The sequence below is a fragment of the Anas platyrhynchos genome, chromosome 8 (genome assembly GCF_047663525.1).
Source record: "Anas platyrhynchos isolate ZD024472 breed Pekin duck chromosome 8, IASCAAS_PekinDuck_T2T, whole genome shotgun sequence".
NCBI classification, from domain to species: Eukaryota; Metazoa; Chordata; class Aves; order Anseriformes; family Anatidae; genus Anas; species Anas platyrhynchos.
This window is the reverse complement of record NC_092594.1, coordinates 29,820,931-29,844,504: the sequence shown is the minus strand read 5'-3', so window position 1 is coordinate 29,844,504 and position 23,574 is coordinate 29,820,931. Positions and strand designations below refer to the sequence as shown.

Sequence of the window (23,574 nt, the reverse complement as noted above, 5' to 3'; positions counted from 1 at the left end):
GGCAGTAGGTGACTCCACGTACTCTCCTGGTTGCTAGTTAGGCAGGATCTGACTTTTTGCTGAAATGGCAGCCAGAAGAGGTGCTCATATGAATTGCCAACACTTTAACTTTTTCCCAGCACTCCAGCCCTATCGTCATTTTCCTTTCTCACCATGCTCTGCTGCTGGGAACTAGATTCATTCGTGCCTCTAAGCCCTGCTAGCTTGGCTCTGCCCTGCTCCCTGGAGAGAAGAGACGTCGGAGCTTCCTTGCTGAGGATCCTTAGATCTTTCTGGCTCTGTCTCACTGTATCCTTCTCTGTCCAACCCCAGCTGCCCTGGGACAGCTGCCAGATGGCCTAACTCTCACAGGTTTAGCTGGAGATTCCTGTCGCTGTCCCCAGCCTCTGCTTTCCCATAGAGCCCTGTGTAACAGTAAAACAGCGTCCAGAGAACATGCATCAGGCCTCAGGGGGAAAGCAACGATGTCTTTTTGAGGTGTCCGGGGCACAGATGTGTGAGTATATATATATATATATATATATATATATTTATTTATTAGGAAACCCACAGCCACCCATTCATCTCCCTCAGGCTAGTGCTGACACCACATGGGCCACAGCACGACTTTCTGTCATCATGAACTGCTCACACAGCACACAGAAGGATCTTTTATTCTCTGTGTTCTCCGGAACAGTAAATAAATATCACCAAGCCCCAACGTTGTATTGCCTATAACATAAGGGATTTTCCTTCTGCTTCCCATCCAGAGCCCTTGAAACCTTTTCTGACCTGGTTAAGGGACCGTTGCCCTGCATTAGGCAGGGACACAAGGCAGACGGTCACACAAATTGTTTGAAGGCTTGGGGCGGTTTCATGCCTGAAATGGAGTTACAGGGTATCTTAATTCCTTGTCTGCTCTTCTGATCTTTCTCACTCTTGACCACAGGCATATTAATGTCTGTCTTTGTTAGTAGGGAAGTATACCGAGCGTGGAGGTCAGCACAGCTCTATTATTATTAGGTTTTCTTCAATAAAGGGAATTGTGTCAGCTTGGTGAGATGTTTCCAATAACAGAACTTCGCTGCGGTTCTATATAATTACATATCGATTCCCTGTATCTCTCTAGAAAAGCCTGAGGCCTTCCCTGATGGTGTCACACTCCTGCCTAGTGTCAGGCTATGATGGGGCTTTGCTGTCAATATCGGCATCAAATGTGCCCACTCCTCTGCTTTTTCCTGCACTGCCTCGTGAGCTTCTGCCACTGAAATTGTGCTGTAAATTCGACCAGGGAGCCTAACCAGTGCATCACCGTGTTTTTATTTATTTATTATTTTTTTAAATTATTATTATTTTAAGTGGTGTGTTTCACAGTGTTGCTGCAGGAAAAAATTGTGCTGGCACAAGTGAGATGACAGGGCTAGGTGGGGAGGCAGATGTGCTGCTGCGTGGCACGGATTTGGCAGAAATCCTGTCAAAGATGTTCTCTCACCATCTCTACCCCCAGTAATAGTTCCAGTAGGCTAAGCTTGAGGAACTGTTAGTGCTATCCTCCTGTTCTTGAAGGAGGTACCACTCACTGAGCCTGTGCAGAGTGAGGAATAGTTGCTGTGTCAGTGGCATTTTGGGATGTGGTATTCCAGCCTCCTCTTGGTTTATAGATCTGATGGTCAGGCCCGGTGTCCCGGTGTCCCTTTCCAGCACAGACCTACCCCTGCACTGGGAGGGTTTGGCGTTGTGGCTGTGGCTTTGAGCAGAAATGAGCTGGCCTTTCTTCATGGATTAATCCTGCACCATTTAGTGTTGGTTGGAGCCATGGGTGTCAAAGGCATATGAAATCCAGTGCCTGAACGAGGTTTGTGTGTCATGGGACCTCCTACCTTATGCCACTGCTTGAATTCCTGAAAGAATAAATAAAATTATATTAAATAAGAAAACAGCAGTTTTCCATGAGGTAAGAGGTACCACAAAAGGTAGTGGAGGCTTAGGCTCAGCAACTTCACTCCTGAACTTCTGACCTAACCTGTTGGTTGCTTCATTTCTTTTAGAGAGAAGCAGGAACTTGTTGAGAGAGGCAGAGTGGTTTTCTCCATCTCTGGGTGAGGATTTCTACCTCAGGGTTCAATCTCAAAGGCGTCAGCTCCCATAAAGCTTCTAGCACCACAGAGACCAAAGTGCCTGAAGGTAATTAGTGAAGTGTGGCTGGTTCCTGTGCCCTCAGGATGTGAAGAGCCTAGCTAGGTTTTCCACAATAATGCAAACGGTAGAGCCTGCAGAACCTATTTATGTCTACTGCTCAGGCCACGCCAGAGTTCATACTGATAATTTGATCAGAGACACTTGCTGTGCCCAGTTTTTCTGCTTGGGTTGAGTATAAGGCATCTAAAGGTGTGAAGGCAGTAGGATTTGGAGCGCTTAGGTCACAGTTAAAACTTTGCTCTGAGAGCACTATTGCTATGCCAACGACGGAGTTAATGTGTGTGTGCCTGCCTGTTCTTTCATCCTCCCCCCCTGTCTGGTGTCAGGGTAATGTAAAGCTGCATGTGAGGGCCAATTATGATACTTATCACTTCCCCTGACAGAGCCAAGATACCCCTTTTTAATGTGGCTCCATCTTTGTTTTGGTGCTGACACGCAGCCAGCCAGATTAGGAAGGTGAAAATTGCTCACTTCAAGAAGGCTCATCTCGCAGCCTCCTTATCCTTTTGGATTTCTGCCTTGCTTTTAGGATATAAAAACCCCTTGTGTTTGCATTAACACTTAGCATTAAAGGAAATCGGGAACAAAGGGCTAATGTTCCTTTAAAAGAAAAAATTCATGCCCTACTTTAGTAAGATGCTTAAGATTCTTGTGAATGGAGGCTGTAAGGCATATTAAACTGCCCTGTATTCTGTTCTCCCAATTCACAAATCCTGCTGATTCAGACTTTACCAGCAAACCTGCTACAATTAACTGCTTTGTAGGTGCCGCTCTAACATGTCAGGTTGTTGTTGGGACAACTCCTGAGGAGCCTTCATGTCCCATTAAGGGGTTAAGTTCTTCTCTTTAACATTTTATTCCGAGGCATGTGCCAGGTATGGGCTCCTATATAGATTTTTGCCAAACAAATGCCAATGCAGTATCCTTCATTTAACAAGAGCCTACTTATCTGTCACTTAGCCTTAGTAGTAAATATTTGTATCATAGCAGCATCAGAAACCCCGACCAATATGACAGCAGGAACACCCGGGAGCTGTGTTGACACATGGGCACCTATTTTAATTTGAACTTGGATAGCTTGTGAGGATGCTTGTTGGTATGTCTCTGTTTCAGGAGGAGGGGAATGAGGATGGTTTTGTATTAGAATTTTACATGAATTGCTGTCCACAATGGACCAGCAGGGCTGGAGAGGCTAGACACAGGCTGTCATTTATTCTTAGGGCTGGTATATGGGGCAAGGAGTCTGAGAAGACAATTCCTTGTTCTGATGCTGTAGATTGTAAAGATATCTCCACACTGTGTTGTGAGCTGGGGGAGAGTGATGCTGGAAAAGAGGACAGGAATATGCCAAAGCAAATGACCTCAGCAGTGACCTGTCTAACAGCCTGCCTGAACTAAATCTGCATGACCTTTAATGTTAATTGAAAGATGCCCTCTTTACTATAGGCAGCAAACAAAGCATGTGGAGAATATTGACTTCCCTAAGCTGGTAAGCTCTTCTTCTGGGCTTGGTTGGTTTCTTGGACTTACCAGAACTGGAAACTAGCAGATGTGGGGCAGGCCTAAGGGAGGCAACTCAAGGAAGAGAAAGACATTTTCATAACAGTCCACAGACCTGCCCAGTCTCCCTAACTCTACCTGAGACCTAAACTGTTCATATTCTTTAGCTTAGACCTATACCCTGCACATTTACAGCACAGATCTGTGTATTCTCGTCTCTCACCCCAGGTGACACACTGCTGGAGGGCCTGATTTCTGGCGCATCGATCTGCTTTTGCACTGCCTGCTGGCTTGCAGAGGGAGAGATGCTGTGCTGCCTGTTTGCAGTGGGGGGGGGTTCCCCCAAAGCCAGAGAATTCCCAGCTGCAGCCTTTTGCTTCAGCCCTCTCCCCTCTCATGGGGTGGGATATATGATCCTGTCTTCTGACCTCCCACTCGCTGAGCCAGAACAAATTGAGAGATTTTTGTGTGCTGCCTCTACTAATGCCTTCAAATGCTTTTTTCCAAAATATATTGCAAATTTTGGATTAGATTGGGTCTTGTTTAAATGGGATTCATCGATTGTGCCATTTAGGGAGACTGCGCATAGCAGGAACAGTACAGACATGGACTGATCTTAGATTTACCCTGTCTGACAAGACCCAATATGGAATAACTGACTTGACAGGTGCTGGCAAATTCCTTCCTCTTCTGTGTCTCAAAACAGGCTCAGAAATCTTATTCTTTGAACAGAAACTTCCATGAACACCATAAAGGAGGGGTTGCTGGGTTTGTTTTATGTGAAGAAATTGCAATAGTGGGGAGGAAAAAAAAATAGGGGCCTTGTGAAATTTCTTAATATGGTTTGATTTTTTTCCCACATTTTCTTCGGAGATAATTTAATTTATTATTGCTGGCTCATGAATGAGAAGGGAAGAGACAAAAGGATGGCACTTCAAAAAGCCTTAGAGGATGGGGAGAGGGGAGAACTGCCTATTTAAGGGTGAAAGCTGTCTTCTAGCACATGGGACAATGCCGGAGACAGAAGATCTGTGGCATTCGCTTTGATGTGTACTTCTCAGTCAATACAAAGGACCTGGGGATGTGGCACAGATTTAGGAATCCTGCAAAGGGGACACAGCAGAGCTTGGTTAGGACTGCTCTGAAGAGCAGGCAGAGAATGGTGGTGCTGGTCTGAGAGCAGCAGCTGTAGTCACGGAGTGGGGGCTTGAGCACAGACCAAGACTGGACACAGAGGCAGAGGCTGCTCCTGTGATCTTCAGCTCAGTCTATGAACTGTGGCTTTTGCTTTGAAGGTTAATCTGAGATCAGTTAGTTTTCCCTCCTCAGGGAACAGCTGCTTCCCAGAGTTTGACTCTGCCTCTTGTAGCGGATCTGAATGTGTGAGCAGCCATTAGCAGATCATGGTCAGGGCATAAAGGCCTGCTTGGATGGCTTGAATGCAAGGGAACAATTCTCTGTCACTCGCTGTGGGCCACCAGGTGAGACTCTAAAACAAAGGGAGCTGTTTTCCCAGTGCTTCTCTCAGCCCTTTTTGAAAAAAAGAAAGAAAAAAAGAGGTTCTGCTAGCCAGCCACAAATAACCTTGTGCACAATTCCACCTAAAAGCCCTGACCTTTAAATAAAAAAGGAGGTGAAAACTCTTATCCTTCACCCAAGCTCATCAGTAAGGAAATGGAAGAAATGATCAGGCTTGATCCCTTTGGGCAATCAGATGGCATAGTCAGGGTCAGCACAAAGGAAAACTGCTAATTTCGCAGTGGTCTCCAGCAAACCCCTATCTCAGCCTGAATCAAATGAATCCCTCAGTCTGGCTGGAAGGCATGCTCCAGAAACCATGGGCCTTGTCTTGTGCCAAGCAGAACCTATAATTTAGCATCGAGAGCTCCTGTTACTTGGATATAACAGCAAGATTATAAAGAAAATACCAAGGAGGCCTAGCTGCTCATCCCTCTCCTTGCAGCTCCCGGGAAAGACCAGCGTGAAGGAAATACTTTCATGCTTGCGAGAGCCGTTCTGTGGCAACTGATGTGTCTAATTTCAGAGCAAAAGTACTTCTGAAGGAGAGAGGATTAAAACAGGGGAGGGGAGAAGTTCCCCTGCGGGAGATTGTCAACAGATGTTCCATTATAGTTCAAAGAGCGTTAGCAAAAGGCTTCTGCTGCAGGGATGTATTAATTCTGGGCAGTTCATCACAGGGAGACCTGTTTTATGGCTGGGAGGATACCTCTGGTAACTCACTTAGCTCTTTGCTTTATTTGAACTGTGGGTGGGGGATTGGGTCTACCTGTAAACAGAGCGGGAGCCGAACAGTAGGAACACAAACACGCGTATTTTCTTGCAGCTGTGACCACTGCCCGTCTGATCAAGATCATGCTGGTTTTGTGGTTCAGGGAGTTATTTGGCTGATGGGTCTTTCAAAAGGAAAATTATTACAGAGGAACTGAGGCTAACCATTGTTCAACTGCTAGTGCATGAGAAGCAGACCTGCGTCGAGGATGCCTTTCAAGTGCGTTTATTAGGCAGGAAGTGGGAATAACTACACAGAAGGCTGTGCAGGCTGCCTCGCAGATAAGTACATTGATCCCTTTGTCTTCAAAATGCACAAATCTATCAAGTTTGACACTGTCTAGCATCCTCTTTCTGTTTCCTTCATATAATAGTTAATGATTGCTTATAAAAGCCTATTGATGCTACAGAATCTGATTGGCACAGGATCTAGTTTGCAACCTGTGTATCCCCAGCCAAAATGGAAAAGTCCTCTTCTGGGCAGATGAATGCTTTGCTTTCTGAGACTGGTCTGAAGTTGTGCTTAGCATAAGAGCTGATTTTCCTCAGATCTGTGAGGAAACAGCATTGGTGTGTAGAAGTGTCTTCATTCAAACATGATTGGATGGAGAATTTTGAAAATCTTGATCATGTTACAAAATTCTGGGGAATGAAACACACAAACAAACAAACCACAAACAGTTTTGGAGGCCTAATACTGACAGAGACTTTTGTTAGCAGTCATGGTCCTCCAGCTTTGCCTATCACTTGGCAACATATCAGTAGGACCACATATTTGGCTCTTCCATGGCTGGGAAACGCATGACTTCTTTTTTCTTTGTGGGCGATGGGAGGGAAGATTGGAGAGAAGATCCCTATCTCGCTTTCTGCTATGCAGTAATGCCGAGGTAGCAATTAGATGTGAGCATCCCTGGCAGAAGCTCAGGAGGTACAGTAAGAAAAAACTTTCCTTCTTCTCCCAGGAGAAATCTGTATTTTTACAGAATTGAATATAGTCATAGGAAATTGAATATACATAATTTGGAGACATGCAGCCTCCTGTTTCCTTCCTAGGTATCTGGAAAATGGCAATAGGAATTTTCTGTTCTCCGTGGGAGAACCTCATGGGGTTATTGGTCCTACCAGTTCCACATGCTCCAGAGCTTCTCATAGAGGTTTCTCTGCCTCTGTGCACACTGGAGCCTTGTGTACAGACTTGCAGTGTGACATGGTGAAGATACACATTGTCGAAACTAAATTAAGAGCAAGGAGGACAACTGAGCGGGTACAGAACTGGTGTGTGGCACAGGTAGTCCTGCCTGTGGCACAGGAGCTCTGATACTGTCACTCTTCAGCTGCTCAACCCAGCTTCCCTTCAAACAGCTGCTCAAATCCCCTTCCCTTCAAAACATGAACCTAGAGAGGGAAAGAGGGCAGGGTAGAGAAAACAGGTGGGTCTCAAACTCTGCCTTCTTTTATCTGGGTTTCTTTCCCTCCCATTTAGCTTCAAATGTGATTTGATTGATTCTTGTCCCTGTACTAATTAATTACAATTGTGCCTTAGCCTAGGAGGCATTGAAACTAAGCACCAAAAGACGATCAAAAGCAAGTGCTGTGTTCAAAGGGACATGTGGAAATTGGCAAGTTGTTTTCTGGTTCTGACAAAGTCTGCTTTGCTGGATGGGGAAGTTGGAGGCCGCACAACTGGCCCACGGTCTACCTGCAAACCTGGCTTCCTCGGTGATTGCACCTCTTGACTGGGAGGTCAAACTGGGCTGGGCAAAGGCAGTGAGCTTCGTTCCTCCCGCGGGTGGCTGCCTGCAGAATCCTGTCCTGCTGCTGCATCTCCAGCTAACGCAGATCTGCTCTGCGCCAGCCCTCCAACGGGGCAGCTCACCAGTTTGCTCTGAGAATGAAATTGGCTCCGAGCTACATCAGTGATAGGCAGAACAGAGGAAACTCCAACATAAACCACAAGCATAATGCTGACTTCAGACTTGAAAAGACTGGTTTAGTTGTAGCATGTTTGTTCCGTTACTTACTTCTGTAGGGCTGCATCGTTGGGACAGTACTGAAATCTCTGCAGGCTTGGGCGTTCAGCCCTGAGCCTATTCAGATTACTCAGCAAGCACTCTGCTGACCTAAGAAGTGTTTGTTGTCTCTCCACATCCTCTAGATCTTCCAGGGGTTTGCTTTTCTAGATGTGCTGTGGGAACTCTTTGAGAAACCACGTAAGCCCAATGACCAAGTATTTTTACATACCATAGTTCGCTCTTCCAGGAGAAGCTCCTGTAGCAGAGTCTGTGGCACAAGCTGGATGATTTTGCACAATTACTCTAACAGTTATAGTAGACTATTAGCTGGGGAGGGATTCTGTCAGTCCTGTAGCAAGATCAGGACTTTTGAAGCCAACCCTGAGCCCTTGCCTCCCTGGGGGGCTGAGTTTCCAAGGGGCTCCAACAACTAGGAAGCTAAATAAGACGTTCATTTCAGTTTGCTTTGATTTCTGTACTATAGAAAGAAGCATGACAGATGATGCTACTTAGGCTTGGATTAGACTGGCTTTGAAAATATTTCTGTAAATAGAGCTTGGGGTTGCAGTTGACAACAGATGACAATAAGGGTAGCTTCAAGCAGAGGCAAGGGACAGTCTAAAAGTGCATATGTCAGATTATTTGGTCCAGTGTGTCTCTCTAAAACAGATTATATCTAATTTGACCAGATGAAAATATGAGAACCATGGGCACCTTTGGCATTTGTAACTTTATTGCAGAAAAAAAAAAATCCACTATAAACATATTTTACAAAGAAAGTTGCACTTTGGTGTTGGGCGAGTTTTCTCCTCACCCCTTTCCCCTGGACAGCAAGGTGTGGGAAGCCAGAACAGCCAGCCCCTGCCCTTTTGGTTTTGTGCAGAGACACTTTCCAGCTACGCCAGCCTGCACCAGTTCCAGCCAGGATGGAGTTCTGTTTTCCACCACTAACTTGCCTCTCTTTGTGCGAAAAACCAGTAGCACCCTGCCCTCCGGCAGGGGAAACAAGTCTGTAGCTAGGGAGATTGCTCTGTGCAGACAATGCTTGATACAAAAGCTTTGGAGCTGTGACAATTGCCCTTTAGTTTTCATGCAGTAATAGCAGGAGAGAACCAACCCGTTCTTCCCTATTGTACCGGGCATCCTTACAATAAACAGATGCAAGGCCAAAGCCAACAGCTGAATCTGAACTGCACTGCAGCCACTTGTCAGCCACTTCGGAAGTAGTACCACGGGAAGGAGGAACTGCTGCTTACCCAGTTCGTCTATTTGACCCAGCCCAGTTCTGCTCCACCTTTGAGCCCTGCTGATGGGCAAATTCCTCCTTCCCTGCTAAGAAAAGCAGTAACGGAACTGGGAAAAAATAGGTACTTCTGTTTGTGAGCCTATCTGTCCCTTGCGGGGTCCACGTGTTGCTACTGAAAGGAGAGGAGAGACAGCGGCTTCTAAGAGCAATGTGGTGGAGAACTTCCAGCCCTTGCTGTATCCCAAGGGAACAACTGCCTTAATCAAAAATCAAACACTCTAGAGAAGGTGTGTGTTTCTCTTTACCTGCAGTCAAATATGAATTAAACAACAGGAGCAGGTACAAGTTACTTGAATACTTCTGTGTCATGCACTATCCGGTCTTTTTGAAGTGAGGGCATCTGAAGATCCTGACTTGCACTCACAGGCTCTGGTCCCTGGGTTTCCTTGAAGGACCTTAAAAGCCTCGCAGTTTACAGCAGTGATATTTTGAGGCAAAAATGCAGAATCTAATCAGCCTAACACCTAGAAAGGGAAGGGGAGGAAGGCACCTACATCCAGCATATGTATGTCCTCATGACAAGACACTAACTGGCTCAAAAACCAACAGTAAAAGGTAAAGAAAGGAGCTTTGGCCTTGCACTGACAGAGGAGGGACAGTGCAGAGCTAGATTTGTACAACCATTTTCAGAAACCAGATGCTAGCAGCAAAATGGCAGGTACCTGAGGAAAGGCACATGTCAATCCAGACAGGAAAGTGGACTAAAGCACTTACGGAGCCTGAGCAAGGAGTTTATGCGAATGCTGAAAGTGTCAAGTATGGGAGACCTAAGTTTGGTGAGACCAAATCAGTGTGTCTAGTTGGCAACAGACTGAGTTCTGTCAAGTCCTGTTGAGCTAAAATCATGCTTGTTTCCTTCCAGCAACTTTAAAGCAACATGGATAGCAAGGGGGCTTCTCTAGTGGCCACACGACTGTTTTCCCTTGAAGAGAAAAGGTATGCACGTAAGAAGGAAGCAGAGCAGTCTGTCACCCTCCCAGCAGGTGTTTCAGGATGTGCAGTGTCAAGCCTGGGACTAAAGCTGAAACAGGAGCAAAAAAAAGTGCAAGGAAAAAAAAATACTTAAAAACACAGAACAAGAGGGAGCCTAGGAGAACCGATCTTCTCATCCTTGGATCCCTCAGAAAACAGCAGTCTCCTTTGCTAGCACTTTGCTGACCCCATCAGTGTAACAGCTTTTGCGTGGATCACTTGCCCATCTCCTTTGAAAGCAGCATCTGCGAAGATGGACAGAAGGACTCCACGCAGAATGTGATGGTCAGAGTTGTCGTGGCTAATCGGTCACCCCACACAAAGGAGGAGGCACCCCTTTGGGGCATCTTTTTGAGGAGAGCCTGGAGGAATAAGCCAGACCTGGGCTCTGATTCCCGACATAAAAACTTCAACAACGAACTATTTAAAACATCTAAAACCAAAAGCCGCCTGAAAAAAACAACAAGAAACCAAAATTCTTTCATTTGTGTGCAAGTCAGAGCCCCCTCATTCATCAGCAGATTGTCTGGGACCAAGTCCTCAAGGCCTTCTCCTCTGGGAAGTTCAGCCTGCCAGGCGGAGGACAGCCTGGGTGCCTAGTAGCTGTAGAGTGAGAGGGGAGTGTCCTCCATCATGTCATCCTGGAAGCAGAGAAGAGCGTGTTTTAGCCTGCGTGATGGCACAGAGCCCCAGCCAACAACACAAATATTGTCCCTGTGCAGGTCCTGGATCTTTGGGCAGTCCCTCTTCCCTTTTAATGAGGCTCTGAGAGAGAAGAGGTGCGTGCAGGCGGAGGATGTAGAAAACCCTGGCTGTGCAGAGCTCCACTCAGGCTGTGCCAGCATCAGCTTGCTTGCTAGCTGCAGGACAGCAGCAGTGAGCCTGTCCCACCCCTGGAACAGAGCACAGAGCCTGCTTTGTCATGGGCACAAGGCAAATATATCGGAATACAGGAGAAGAGGCTAGGAAGGTGTTTCAGGGGAAGTTTTCATGGTGCTCCCCTTCCTCTCTCCGTTTAACCTCTTGCTGTTCCCCTTCAGAGCGAGGGGAAGGCAGATGGCTTCTTTAGCTGTCACCCTTGAGACTTGTCACCTCAAAGCAAACCCCGCTGGGAAGGAGAGGGACCTACGAGGGAGCAGGGGTTGCGATCAGCATCCATCCTTCCCCCAAACGCCCCAAAACGTTGCTAATAAAGTAAAAGGGGAACTGCAAAGAAGACAAAAGCTGGTACGAAGCCAGCCCGTGTCAGCCCACTCACCATGGGGAGGTCCTGGAGGCGCCGGAACTCCATGCGGTTGTTGTGCTGGCGGTACCGCAGGAAGCCCACCAGGCCGAGGATGCCCACCATGACGATGAAGACGGAGATGACCGCGATCACCAAGGGATCGGCCCTCGTCGTGTCAGCCAAAGGAGAACTCGGTAGCTCTGCAAGGACACCAAGGGAATGAGGCCAGAGGAAAGCCTTCAGCGGCTGGAGTAGCAAAGCCCCCTCTCGGTGCGACTGAGAGGAAAATTGAGGTACGCCCAACCCTTTGCCATGTTTTGTGAGAGCAGGGACAAAAGCGGAGCATTTACCTGGGTTTTCATCGTCACCAACATCCAACACAGAAGCCTTCTCGTGCATGGGCTCTAACGGGTGCTCCAGTGGGGATGTGCTGGTGGGGCTGGCGGCTGTGCTGGTGGCGGAGCTGCTCACAGCGGGTCTCGCTGTGATAGTACCAGAGGCAGCAGCAGAGGATGTGCTCCCTGAGGTGGAGACGGGAGCAGAGGAGGTTCTGGGCTCCACGGTGCTCACCTCTGTGGCACCCACAGGGTTTGTTCCTGGCCTGGTTTCAGACCTTGCCTCTGTGGGCCCCACGGTCTGTCTGTCTGAAGGCCCCAGCTGAGAGCTGTTGGTGGTTGCTGCAAAATAGGGACAATCAATCATTTCAAAGGATGTAATGAAGGCAGATGGGAACTATAGGAAAAGCAGCTTTCTGATAACCCTTCAGAAAACAAGCAGACACAGAGTGCAGACACAGCAGAGCCACACTGTGGGGCACAGTGCTAGAAAGTTCTCTTGGTTCTCATATGTGCCAGTCTGCAATGTCAGCCAACCTCAGCTGGCCCCGCTAGTCCTGTCCTCGGGGACAAAGGACAAGCAGGGAAGCCTCAAACAGCTCTGCACAGAGCTGGAGATCACCCCGGAGCAAGAAACTGGGAAATGTCTGTCCTCCCTCCTTATGGGGAGCACAAAGGGGCTGCCCAGCAACTGCAGCAGCATCCCCTGAGGCTGTGTCACAGAGCAGCAGGACCCCGGGACACAACCACCGTGAAGGATACCCTTGTGCACAAACACCACGCGAATCAATGGTCAATGTGCCATACATCGGGGGGGCTGACAACCCCGAAGTGGCTGGGAATGGGATCCCAGCCCCTCAGAGCCCAGCTGAGGAGCACTGCTGACGTGCATTGGTCAGGATGAGGTATACAAAGGCCTTCCCTGCACACCATCAACATCCTCATCAGCAAGTAGCCAACAGAATTAATGCCACAAGTAATGGGGTTTGCGAGGAGGATGCTGAACTCATAGCACTTCTGCAGGTCAGTCCCACTGAACAGGACAGGCCTAATGGCTCTTCCCAATTCTGCCCCCCTCTCCGATTCCCACCAGAGTTCACAGAAGCAGAAGGACGTTCAGCACCGTAAGTTCCCAGGTTGTGCACCCTTGGGGCAGGACTTTCTGCACAGCCAGGAAAGGCAAAACCTCACCGAGCACGCTGTTCAGAGGAGTTGTTGGGGTCACGCTGCTGGCATCATCCATTTCTTCGGTTGTGCTGAAGGGCTCCGTCACTTCACGGTCAGGCTGATTTTCTTCCAGAGTGCTGCTGGCTGTCGGGGCAGGGGAGGGGATTTCAGTGCTGCTGTTATCTGATGAGCTCACGTTGTGGTGCTCACGTTGTGTAACCGGGATGCCTGCGGGGCTGGCAGTGGCGGAAGGCTGCAGTCTCTCTGCCTCAGTGCCTGCCATGGTGGTGGCAGAGGTGGAGGCATCTTCCACCTCTGTACCGTGGGCTCCCGTGACGTTGAGCGTTGCAGCAGTCACGTTTATCCCCAGGCTTGTCTCTGGAACAGCAGTAGTGTCTGGATTGAGGTCAGAGGTTTCCCTGAGCTGATGAGAGGTTGGCGTGGTGCTAAGAAAAGGTGTTGTCACCGAGGTCTCTGTTGCCTTCTCTCCTTCTCCTAGGGAAGAGAGTTAAGAAATGCTGAGAAGTTTTACAGAGATCCCACACTGAAGGAAGAAACGGACTGGAACATCAGGGCCTGAATCTTTCCATCTTGTTAACTCCAAATCCAGCACAGATTTGTACCTGGGGAAGGGGTTCCAAGAGCCTCTCTGCCCTCCTGGCCTCCCTGCTCCAGGGAACCTGTCTGTACCCTCCTCCCTCTCTGTCCTGTGTTCCTGCTCTGTGGGGTCACCATCTCCACCCCTTCTGCCCCAGAGCACCTTTTGAACCTTTTTAGAGGATTTGATTGAGAAAGTAAAGACGAGTCAGACGTGGTGTAGAAGAAATACAAATGGGGAAAATGTAGAAGTAGATCCTCTGTCTCCCCTGGCTAGAGGAATTGTAGAAAATTGTTTATAAAGTTTGTGTCTGGCGAGGGTAAAGCTTATATTGCTCGTCATCTGAGTAGTGCTGTGGGCTTGCTGTTGGAGGGAAGGGTAAAATGCGTAGCTAAAGGGTACTACAGAGCTGTAAAGCAGCTGGTGGTGTGCTCTGGGAGCTGCCTTCACGAGCTATTTATGAACACATCGTCACCATAAAGCGTGGCAGTGTTCTGCTGTCACAGGCCTGGGGAGCTGCTCAGCCTCCCCCTGCAGCGGGCAGGGATCCCCCCATGGATCCCCAGCCACCAGACGGGGTGACAGCACGCGGGAGGAGGGAAGCCACAAGGCTCTGACACTGCTGTTCACAAACATGGGCCCTGTGAGGGCTTTTGAGGTGTGTAAACAGGAAAAAAAAACACACACAGAGGAATATAGTCACATCAGGATGGGCTTTCCAGACCACTTAGGAACATCGCATGGCCAATATTTTCGCTATTTCTGTCCCGTGTTTCTACCTAAGCCACTGAGGCATGATGAACCACTGCAGAAAAACATAAAGGTACTGGAGGAAATCCATCTTCGTGCCCATGCTCTCCATAGCGGAGAAGCATCCGAGGCAGATGCTGTAACCAAGAGATGTTCACCCACCAACAAAGCAGCCCACTCCGGCACAAAGACCTTGCGAAAACCACAGCAGTTTCTAAAAGCTCTTCAGAATGGGCACGGTTATCAGAGCTCCTCTCCAGCTACGGCACTTAACAGGCCCTAAAAAAAGACACAACACATCTCAAGAGAGAGAGAGGCTCTCGCAGTACCCCAACCAGCTGGAGAATTCACAACCGAGGAGCAGCCTGACGGAGCTGCGCTTCCCCGGCCCGGGCCCCAGTCCCATGAGGGCTCCCGCGGGGGAAGCAGGAGCAGCTCGGCCCCGCTCGGCACATTTGGAGAGAACAGGCTCTCGAGAGGAGCCCCAATTGGGGCAACTTCAACGTGAAGGGCCAAAGGTGTAAGTGATGCTCCTTTTGGTGTCGCCTGGATCTGTCCACAACAAAGCGAGCTGCTCTGTGAAATGGAACTAAGGTATAGGGTATAGTAACACCCGGAAAGAGAAAAGCTGGGATCACAGCTCTTCATGTGACAGTTTCCAGCCCCAAAAACCAGCACTGCTTATTCGGTGAGCTGCCAACTAGGCGAGATCCCAGAGCAGCTGGGCAGCGCTGAAGGCCCCTGCAGCAGAGGCAGATGCTCGGTAAACACGCGGCTACCTGCTCCCGCGTGGCGAGGCGCACACAGAGCTGCGCTGTTGCTGTGGGGTAAACAGGAAAGGCGGTGGCCAGGTGCCCGGCCAGCAGCGAGCCTGGCTACGTGCTGCTCTGAATTGCTGGCCTGTGCCCCGGCCAGCCTCCCATGGGGTGGGCGAGCTGCGATCGGGGTCACGCAGAGGAAAGGTCTGGGGAGAGCTGTCTTGCACAAGAGCAAGCGACTCTGAAATGGCTGTGCTGCTTTTCTGGCTTGGAAGGGAAAAGTAGGTGGAAGGAGAATGAGTCTGGGCCCTGTATAGGAGCCAGCATCCCTGCCGGGAGGTGCTGTGGGGTAGGAGGGTTTGTGGGGCCAAGCAGCTCCCCTCATCCTGCTAACACTACCCTGGTCCTGCTGTAACACAGCTCCCTGCTGTCTGCGACAAGAAATGCTGGTGGGAGGGATATTTCCCTAAACTTTTTCCTTCACGAGGAGCCGCACGGCTCCTTCTCACAGAACTGCCCAGTGCCTGCGACTGCCAGGGAAGCGGTGCCCAGGAGCACAGGCTGCTCCAGCCCTGTATCTGACAGGAATCCAGCAGGACCATTTCAGGAAGGTTTGTGCTACAGCACACCCAGACAGGCTGCTGCTGTGACACCACAACATTTAAAACCCATTTTGCAGAGAATTGCAGTAGAGATGTTAAAATCGGCAGGTATGGAACAGGAATGGGCAGCAGGGATGCCCTCGGGGGCTTTGAGCACCGCAGGAGTTGATGGCACCTGGATTAGCATGTCAGCGGGCCCAGCACAAGTCAGCACACCAGTTCAGGAAACAAAGGAGAGCCTGAAAAAAAAAGGAGAGCCTAAATCAAGCTAACACAAAAACTCAAGCCATTAGGAGATGATGGTGAGAAGATAAGGAACAAGGCAAGAGCCATAAGATGGACAAACAGACAAAAGACAGGGAGTAAATCCTGGTCACTCAGGGACAGACGGACAAAAGATCCTGTCACTGCCTATCAGCTTCTAACAGTAAGGGCACAGCCAAAGCCAGCACAAGCCACCAAGCCAGGGGAAATACCCGTTACCTGCAATTTGGTGCCCATAAGCACGTGGATGCTAAAGAGCACAAGCATCGGTGAGTTTTTCTTCAGTTTTGTTTTAAAATAAAGATACCCCTCCAGGGTTTTGCATTAAGATTTGCGACACTGTTGGTTCGATGCCACAGCTTTGCTCCCCCTGCTCTGCTCTGGATCCTCGGTGCCCTCTAATTCTGCAAATCCCCAGCCCCAGCAGCGTGGCTGCTGCTCCAGTCGCTAAGTGATGATGATTTCAGATGTTTATTAGCTCCTTGCAGGGATGCAGGTCAGAGCTCGTTACTCTGGCATCTTCCTGGAGGAGCTCTGCTTCCTGCACCAGATGCCAGGGAGGCTGCGGCTGCACTGCCTACGGCATCGTCCTGCGGACGAGGGCACCAGGCCCTCCTCTCAGATGGGAAGGGAAGGAGTGCAGACACTTCAGCCTCCCGGGGATCCTCCAAGGCACCACAGCTGCAGCACACCAAGACAGCTGGTGAAGGCTCAGTCACCCTGGGATCACAATGAAGCCCCAGCAGCCGCACCGCGAGTGAAGCAGCCAGCTGCACGAGCTCTGATAATAACAGCATCTCTGTTTCCCTGATGGGGAACCACAGGGAGGTTTGCTTCGGCTGTGCTGCTGTTCCTGCTAACACAGAGCTGGCTGGCTGGCCCCGGGTCTGTGCTCACCACCGGGCTCAGTGTGTTTGGTGAGAACCGGCGGTCTCAGACCACATCGGGGCAGGGCTGGTGGAAACGGAGCGGCAGCTCCCATCAGATAGTGCTGACTGCAGTGACCTCTGCCTGGGAACCGAGAGGGGCGAAGGAAGAGAGAGGCCCTGGGGGAGGAGGGTTGCAGCCAGCCAAGAAGCCCCTGTCTTGGAGAGGGGTGGGAAACGCTCCCTGCTTTGTGAGGGAAGGGAAGGGAAGGCTCCGAGCATCAGCCTGCAGCTCCAGCCCCTCTCCAGGGCCACACCACAACACTGAGGGACCCGCACACACCAGCCGTGCTCCCAGCAGCTCTGCAGCAGACGTGGTATAAATATGCCAGAGTGAAGGAAGCCAGCTCTGCAGGAGACGGGGCTGTTCCTGCTTCGCACTCCCTGCCCGAGCTTCGGGGCTGGGGCCAAGCGAGGGGCCGGGGAAGGTTTGTACGAGCCTGTACAACCAGGACAGGGCACCGCTGCTCTCAGGGCAGCCACGCAGAGCGGGGATGTCTCCTCCGTCCAGCCAGGTCTCACCTCTGCCATGGCAGCCACCCCACCTTGTATTTGTTTCTCGGGATAAAGCAGGGCAGCGAGACAGAGCAGGGACCACAGCTGGACCAGCCTGTGGACAAGCGCGTCCACGAACTTGTTCCAATCCCAGAGGTGTCTTCTGCACCCTCCTCTCAGCCAGAAACAGCAGCCTGAGCTCCCCGCGGGTCAACATAAATCCAGCTCCAGTTCACAGGCTTTACTGCCATTTCTAAAATCCCTCTTACAGAGAGCCTAGGGTGAGCTGTAGGAGTCACACAGGGTAAGGGAGCCAGGGGCAGGCTGGCTGCAGGGCCTTGAGAGGGCAGAGGAGACCCAGACAAGAGCTGAGCACAAAAACGAGAAAGGATCCACCCAGGATTTCCCTAAAAGTGCCGATGGGATCAGGGCTCCCCGGTGCTGGTGAATCGATCCCCCCACGCAGGCTGTCACTGTCTGCGGGTGGCGCTCACTGGAGTCAGCTTCCTCCGGAGTGACTGTCAAACCACTGCTCTGATTCATGGAGAAGGCACCCAAACCCTTCCAAAATGCTATTTTTGTGCACTAACTGAATCCAGTTTCCACTTCAGCGTAACAGCTCAGGTCACAAACGATACAGTGAAATGCAAAATTAAGATAACATTTAAAGAGTAACAGCCCAAGCTGTAACCTATACGTATTTAAGCAATTATATCCTCTTGCTTAGCAAAGTACTCCATTAAGCGCAGAAATTATCTTTTGTTGCCAGTTATTACATCTTTATGGTTACCAACCAACGGTAATTAAACAACCTCTTCAAGGAGCAGGAGCTTAAGCATAAATGCACGTAAAGCCATCTAAGTGGGATTTAAACCCAAGGCTCTTAATTTCATTTAAAAGCAGAGCCGGGGTGCGTGCTGATTAGATAGCAGCCCAGCCTGACCTCAGAGCCCCGAATTAAGGAACCCGGGTGGCGGAGGTGGTGGGAGCCCTTGGGGTGGGTGCCGGATGCACCCAGGGATGCCGCAGAGCAAACACCCTCCCCATGGCAACTCGAGGCTCACAGACACAGACCTGGGGCAAAGGGCAGCTGCTTTGTACACTCGATCCCACTTTGATCCCTCGCAGGACCTCGGTGGAGGTGGGATGCCACCAGGCTGAATTTGCAGCGGGTTCCAGCAGGATCCCAACCAGGGCTGATGCTGGGACTGTCCCCATCTGTGTCACAGCAGAGAGGGGCCAAACAGGCTCTGAGTGCTGCAGGGAGGCCAGACATGGGGCGCAGGGACAGATCTGTCCTTACAGCTCACTTGGGGACCACAGAAGCGCCCTTGCACAGCACAAGTTAATTCACACCACGCTGTGAGCTGAGCCGTGCCGTGTTGGGCAGGCAGCAGAAGCGAGGGAGCCGAGCTAGAGGTGCCGAGCGCCCGGCGCGGCTCTGGAAGCTGGCCAGGCCAGGCACGTTGCAAAACGAGGGCTGTGGTGTAAGGGACAGGAATAGAAACCAGGTCTCCTGACCGAGAAGCTCCTTCCAGCCCGATAGGCAGAAGGCCTCGAGCTGAGCACGAGACGGGGCGCAGATTAGATACAGGGTGCTGAGCGAGCGCGGCGCTGGGGAAGGACAGCTCAGCGCCCGACCTGCCCGGGCAGGCAGGAGGATGCTTCCCCAGGGCATCTGCAGATGCCGGGCCTGAGGTGTGAGCCCCTGGGGAGCAAAAAGGGGAGGCAGGAGCCTGCTGGTGCTACCGCCTTGCTTGGTGGCACTGCATTTGGGATGGGGGACACCGGACCACAGTGGCACAGCAGAGATGGGAGAGCTGTGAGAGCAGAGATGAGCAGGCCTGGGAAGAGCAACAAAAATGCCAAGTGCGAGTTCTTCAATACCAGGAAAAGCCAAAAAAAACCCACGGCACAGACATGCCCAGGGCATGCAGCAGTGCCGGAGCCTGTGCCGGGGAGGTGCAAGTCGTGGCTTTGCTTGGCCACCACCATCTCCCCAGCCGGTTATTTTCCACTGGCCGCATGCAGCTACAAAGCGCCCTGCTGGGCAGGAAGGTGCCCGGGAGGCTCCCACGCCGGCTGCTCCGTACCCGAGGACGAGGACTGAGCTGTGATAAAGACGCCTTTGCCCAGGACTGCCCTTGTCTGGGGCTGCAGACCCCAATAAACACAGCAACAGCAGGGAGATCTGGCATCAGCCGGCCCCGGCCCTGATTACTTCAGGAGCCACAGCTGCAGTGGAGGAAGCACTCATGTCATTAGGAGAAAATTAATTAGCCGGTTGCCTTAATAGCAGCCCCATGTCAGCAGGGAGCCTAGACAGTGTGCTATGAGCTGGGGGAGAGCCTGCAGGGCTGCTCGGCCTCCAGACCTTACGCGAGCTGCCCTACAGAGCGTGGCAGCTCCACAGAAACCCCAGCAGTGACTGTGTCCATCCTTGGGCTCTTCCCAGCCCCTCTTGGCGTGGAGGGATGGGGCCAAGAGAGCTGAAGGAGGTGAGTGCTTCAAGCACGTGCCATCAGGCTCCTGATGGACAGGGAGGAGAGAGTGAGTGTGTAAATGGCACCCATGGCACGTCTGCGGGGCATGTTGCCTGCCTGCACAACCCCAGGCACCCACAAGTGGGGCTCCCTCCACTTGTGCTGCCCGCAGCCCCCTCCCCGCTGTCCCCTCTGCTTGCAAGGCAGCTCAGTACGGAGAGGGGAGGCAGCCCAAAACTACGCCGGGGGGGTTATTTTTAAGGCTAATGGTGCTGGAGGAAGTGGATTTCCGCAGGCAGCGAAGAAAGGCTGCATTGAGAGCTGGGGTGGGCAGAGCACGGGGACACAGCAGCACCAGCCCCTGCCTGGCCCCACGGCAAACGTGGCCAGAGGGGGGGCAAAGACCCTTTTGGGTGCCTGGTTTGGGGCAGGTTTGTGGGGTGGCTGTTGGCTTTGGGGCCAACCTCAGGGTGCCCCCCTTCCACCATCGCTGTCCTGTGGGGATTCTCTGCTGTCTCGTTCAGGACTGAGCTTGCCATGTGGTTTTCGTTACTGGTGGCAGCTCTTCCGTGCCATCTATTTCACAAAATATTTGCTCTCTCACTGGGGCCGGGACTAGCTGGCAGACCCAAAAGCTGCGAGGACGAGGGCCAGGCCAGCCGCATAGGTGCCATTTCCTGAGGCCACAAAGGGACGCTGGGACTGGGACGTTAGGCACGAAACAACCCAGGAAAAGTCCAGCACGATGTTAATTCTGGCACGGCCCAGCACTTTGAGTCTTGGACGTTGCAGCGGGAGGGCTCCCACGAGCCAGCAGAGGAAAGCAGCTCCCTGGGGTACCCCGGCGTGCGCGATGGGGCCAGCGCAGGCAGCGGCAGCCCCGAGCTCCTGCACTGCTACACCCCGTAACGGCACAGCCACCCTCATACGGGCAGCGTGGCTTTATCCAGGGCTTTCCCAGCAGAATGGGGGCTGCTTCGGGACCGCTTCACCGTGCTCAGCCTCAAACCCAGACAAAACCGCATCCGGGGCGCCAAACCTCAGCCCGAGCTCAAAAACCTTCAGCAGCTCCCAGCGCCGGGCACCCACGGGGGGCTCCCAGCAGCCGTTGTTAGAGGCAAAAAAGCACCCAAAAAAATCTCATCCCTTCATCCCCAACCGCTGCCCTTTGCCGCGCTGTGACCCGATCGGGGTCTGGCCGAGTTGGTTTTTTTTTTATTGTTATTTTTCCTTTTTTCTTTTTCCTTTTCTCTTAGCAGCCAAGCAGAAGGACCACGCTTGCTCGCCGAGCCCCCCCCCCCCCCCGGCTTTGTCACTGCCACGGCCAGGGGGATGGCGACGGCTCCAGCCCCTGCCCCTGCCCCTGCCCCGCCGCGTGGCCGCCAGCGCGACGCTGCGAGCCCACGTGGGGACGGGGCTACCGCGGGGGGGGCTCGGGCTACCGGGGGGCTCCTCGGGCTACCGGCGGCGCTCCCCCCATGCGGCTCCGGTGGTCGCCGCCCCCTCCCCTCCCGCTTTGTCCCCGGTCCCCTCGGTGCCAGCTCCGAGGCTCGGACCGGGGACCGGAGCTCGGCTCCTCGGGGCGACCCCCAGGGACCCCCTCCTCGCCCCCCGCAGCGCTCGGGCTTTGCCCAAATTTCGGGGCGCGCCCCGCGGGGTCCCGGCTGCGAGCTGCGGAGCCCCCAACCCCGACTGCGCCCCCCAACTCCCCCGGTGCTGCGAGCCCGGCGGGCCCCCCTCCTCCTCCCCGTTGATTTCTCCCCCCAGCCCGGTGCCCCCCCGGCCCGGTGGCCGCCCCCGGTACCTGGCAGGGCGCAGAGCAGGCAGCAGGCGGCCAGGCGGAGCAGGGCGCCCCGCGTCCCCTCCATGCTGGGCCGAGCCGCGCTGCCTCCGCCGGCGGCACCGGGGCGGGAGCGGGGCGGGAGCGGGGCGGGCCGGTAAGCGGGGCGGCCCCGGTCGTGGCTGTGCGGGGAGGGGGGATGCTGACACCCACCCCACCCCCGGACCGGCCCCGTTTGGGTCCTGGCATCCCCGGTTGTCCCCGTCCCGGGCATCCCCTGCGCTGTCCCGTGTTCCCCCACCCGTCCCCGCTCCGGTCCCTCCTCAGCATCCCCCTTCTGGTCCCACATCCCCTCTGGTATCCCCCCGGTTGAGCCCAGCACCCCCGCTTCTGCCCCATACATCGATGTATGGGCAGCATCCCCCTGGGGTCCCCCTGTGCCACTTTGGGGTCCCTGGGCTGGGAGCGGGGTGCCCCTGGATGCTGCCCTGGGTGGCAGTGGGGGTGCCACGAGTGGTTCCTGGGGCATCCCGCAGCCCTGTCCCACCTCTCTTGGGGTCTGGGCACTGCAAAGGCCGGGCCCTTTCCCCAGATATTTGCTGGGTGAAGGAAATCCCAGCCTGGGCGCAAACCCAGACAGCCACTGGTTCGGCCTTGCCTTCCTTTGGAAAGTCTGATGGCATTCATCTGGTTGGCATTTCTGAAGAAGCAGCCCCAGTACTAAGCTGGTTGTGGAGAGGCGCCCTGCAGCCTGGGCTGTTTTCTGGAAGGACCAAAAATCCCCCTGCAAATCCCTCGGCCACTCTGCTTCCTCTCCAGCCCAGCTGGTTCGAGCCCTCCCATCCTGCCTGTCAGTGCTCACAGAAACTAGTAAGGAAGGTTTTGGGCTCCTCTGATTTGGGAAGATGCCTTTTGGCCGTGGCACAGTCCTTGCTGAACCTTTCTTGGGCTGCTTTGGCAGAGGGGGGCTCCGGGTCCTTTCCTCCACCCTGGTACCGGTGCCTGCAGCACAGTGTGGAAGGTGGAAATGGGTCATTTTGTTCCTCCAGCCCTCACCTTCCTCCAACACAGCTTCTTGGTAGCTCTGCCCCTGGTTCTGGGGCAGGCAGAAGATTGCTGGGGTGATCTGACTGTGCTGGAGCAGGGCTGATCGTGGTCTTCTATGGGCTCTTTCAAAAACCCCATGAAATCTCCCCCCCCTTTCTTGGAAATGTATTTCTAACCTCTTACTGCCACTAACTTCTGGCATCCCGTTAAGGCAGAAGTAACGAGGCCTTTACAAACTTCCCAGCCCTTAAGGGGAATTATTTGAAGGGCATTTACAACATTTTGGAAAGTTGTAGGAACCTTCTGCTGCCTGGCACCACCCAGCCCCATGTGCGGGGCCGGGGCACCTCCGCTCCTTGCGGTGTGCACCCTGGGGCCCTGGGCTGGATGTGACCCACGCAGCCCAACGCCCGCGTGCTTCTGACTCATGTCACTTCTCTGCTCTTTCTCCAGAGACACCGAAGCTGTATCTGCCTCAGCTGGCTTCTAGACAGCGGCTCTCAGTCGTCAAGGTTACGGGTCCCTCCGCTTTAATTAAGCGAGTGTCTGTGGCACGGGGGATTTTCAGCAGCTGGGTGACAAGGAGAGTTGGGCTGGCGTTCCCCAAAGGGGTTGGTGAGCAGCATGATAAACCCGTGCAGATGAGCCCCCCTGCAGGCCAACGCTATTACTTTAGCTGATCTCGGCTCTCCTCATTAGGGTTATGATTAACGCATTAATGAGACACCTTGGGCTCCCCATAGCAGGGATGGGGCAGCTGGGAGCGAGAGAAGTGTCAGTGTCTGCACGATGCTTTCCCACCGCAGAGAGGGGAACAAAATGAGGGAACACTTCGTAACATCCTGCTGGTGCACTGCTGATTTCTCATGGACGGAGAGAAATATTCC

At 52.6% G+C, this 23,574-nt stretch overlaps 1 protein-coding gene across 1 annotated transcript; it reads right to left on the bottom strand.

Annotated features, from left to right (window-relative positions):
• Positions 1-8,690: 8,690 nt before the first annotated feature.
• Positions 8,691-21,823, bottom strand: LOC101803839 (uncharacterized). Its single transcript, XM_027463197.3, has 5 exons — positions 21,665-21,823; positions 13,009-13,479; positions 11,833-12,159; positions 11,516-11,682; positions 8,691-10,898 (listed from the first exon to the last, which is right to left on the bottom strand). Exons 1-5 carry the CDS (start codon positions 21,726-21,728, stop codon positions 10,854-10,856), a joined length of 1,074 nt encoding a protein of 357 aa, XP_027318998.2. The 5' UTR covers positions 21,729-21,823; the 3' UTR covers positions 8,691-10,853.
• Positions 21,824-23,574: the final 1,751 nt, after the last annotated feature.

What these genes read in the sequence shown, in the direction of transcription:
- LOC101803839 (XM_027463197.3), bottom strand. Translation starts at nt 21,728, where the DNA reads ATGGAGGGGACGCGGGGCGCCCTGCTCCGCCTGGCCGCCTGCTGCCTG. An exon ending in TCCTCTGAACAGCGTGCTCG is followed by an intron (nt 12,160 to 13,008) that starts GTGAGGTTTTGC and finishes CCTATTTTGCAG; the next exon opens with CAACCACCAACAGCTCTCAG. An exon ending in GCCTCCAGGACCTCCCCATG is followed by an intron (nt 10,899 to 11,515) that starts GTGAGTGGGCTG and finishes CTCTGCTTCCAG; the next exon opens with GATGACATGATGGAGGACAC.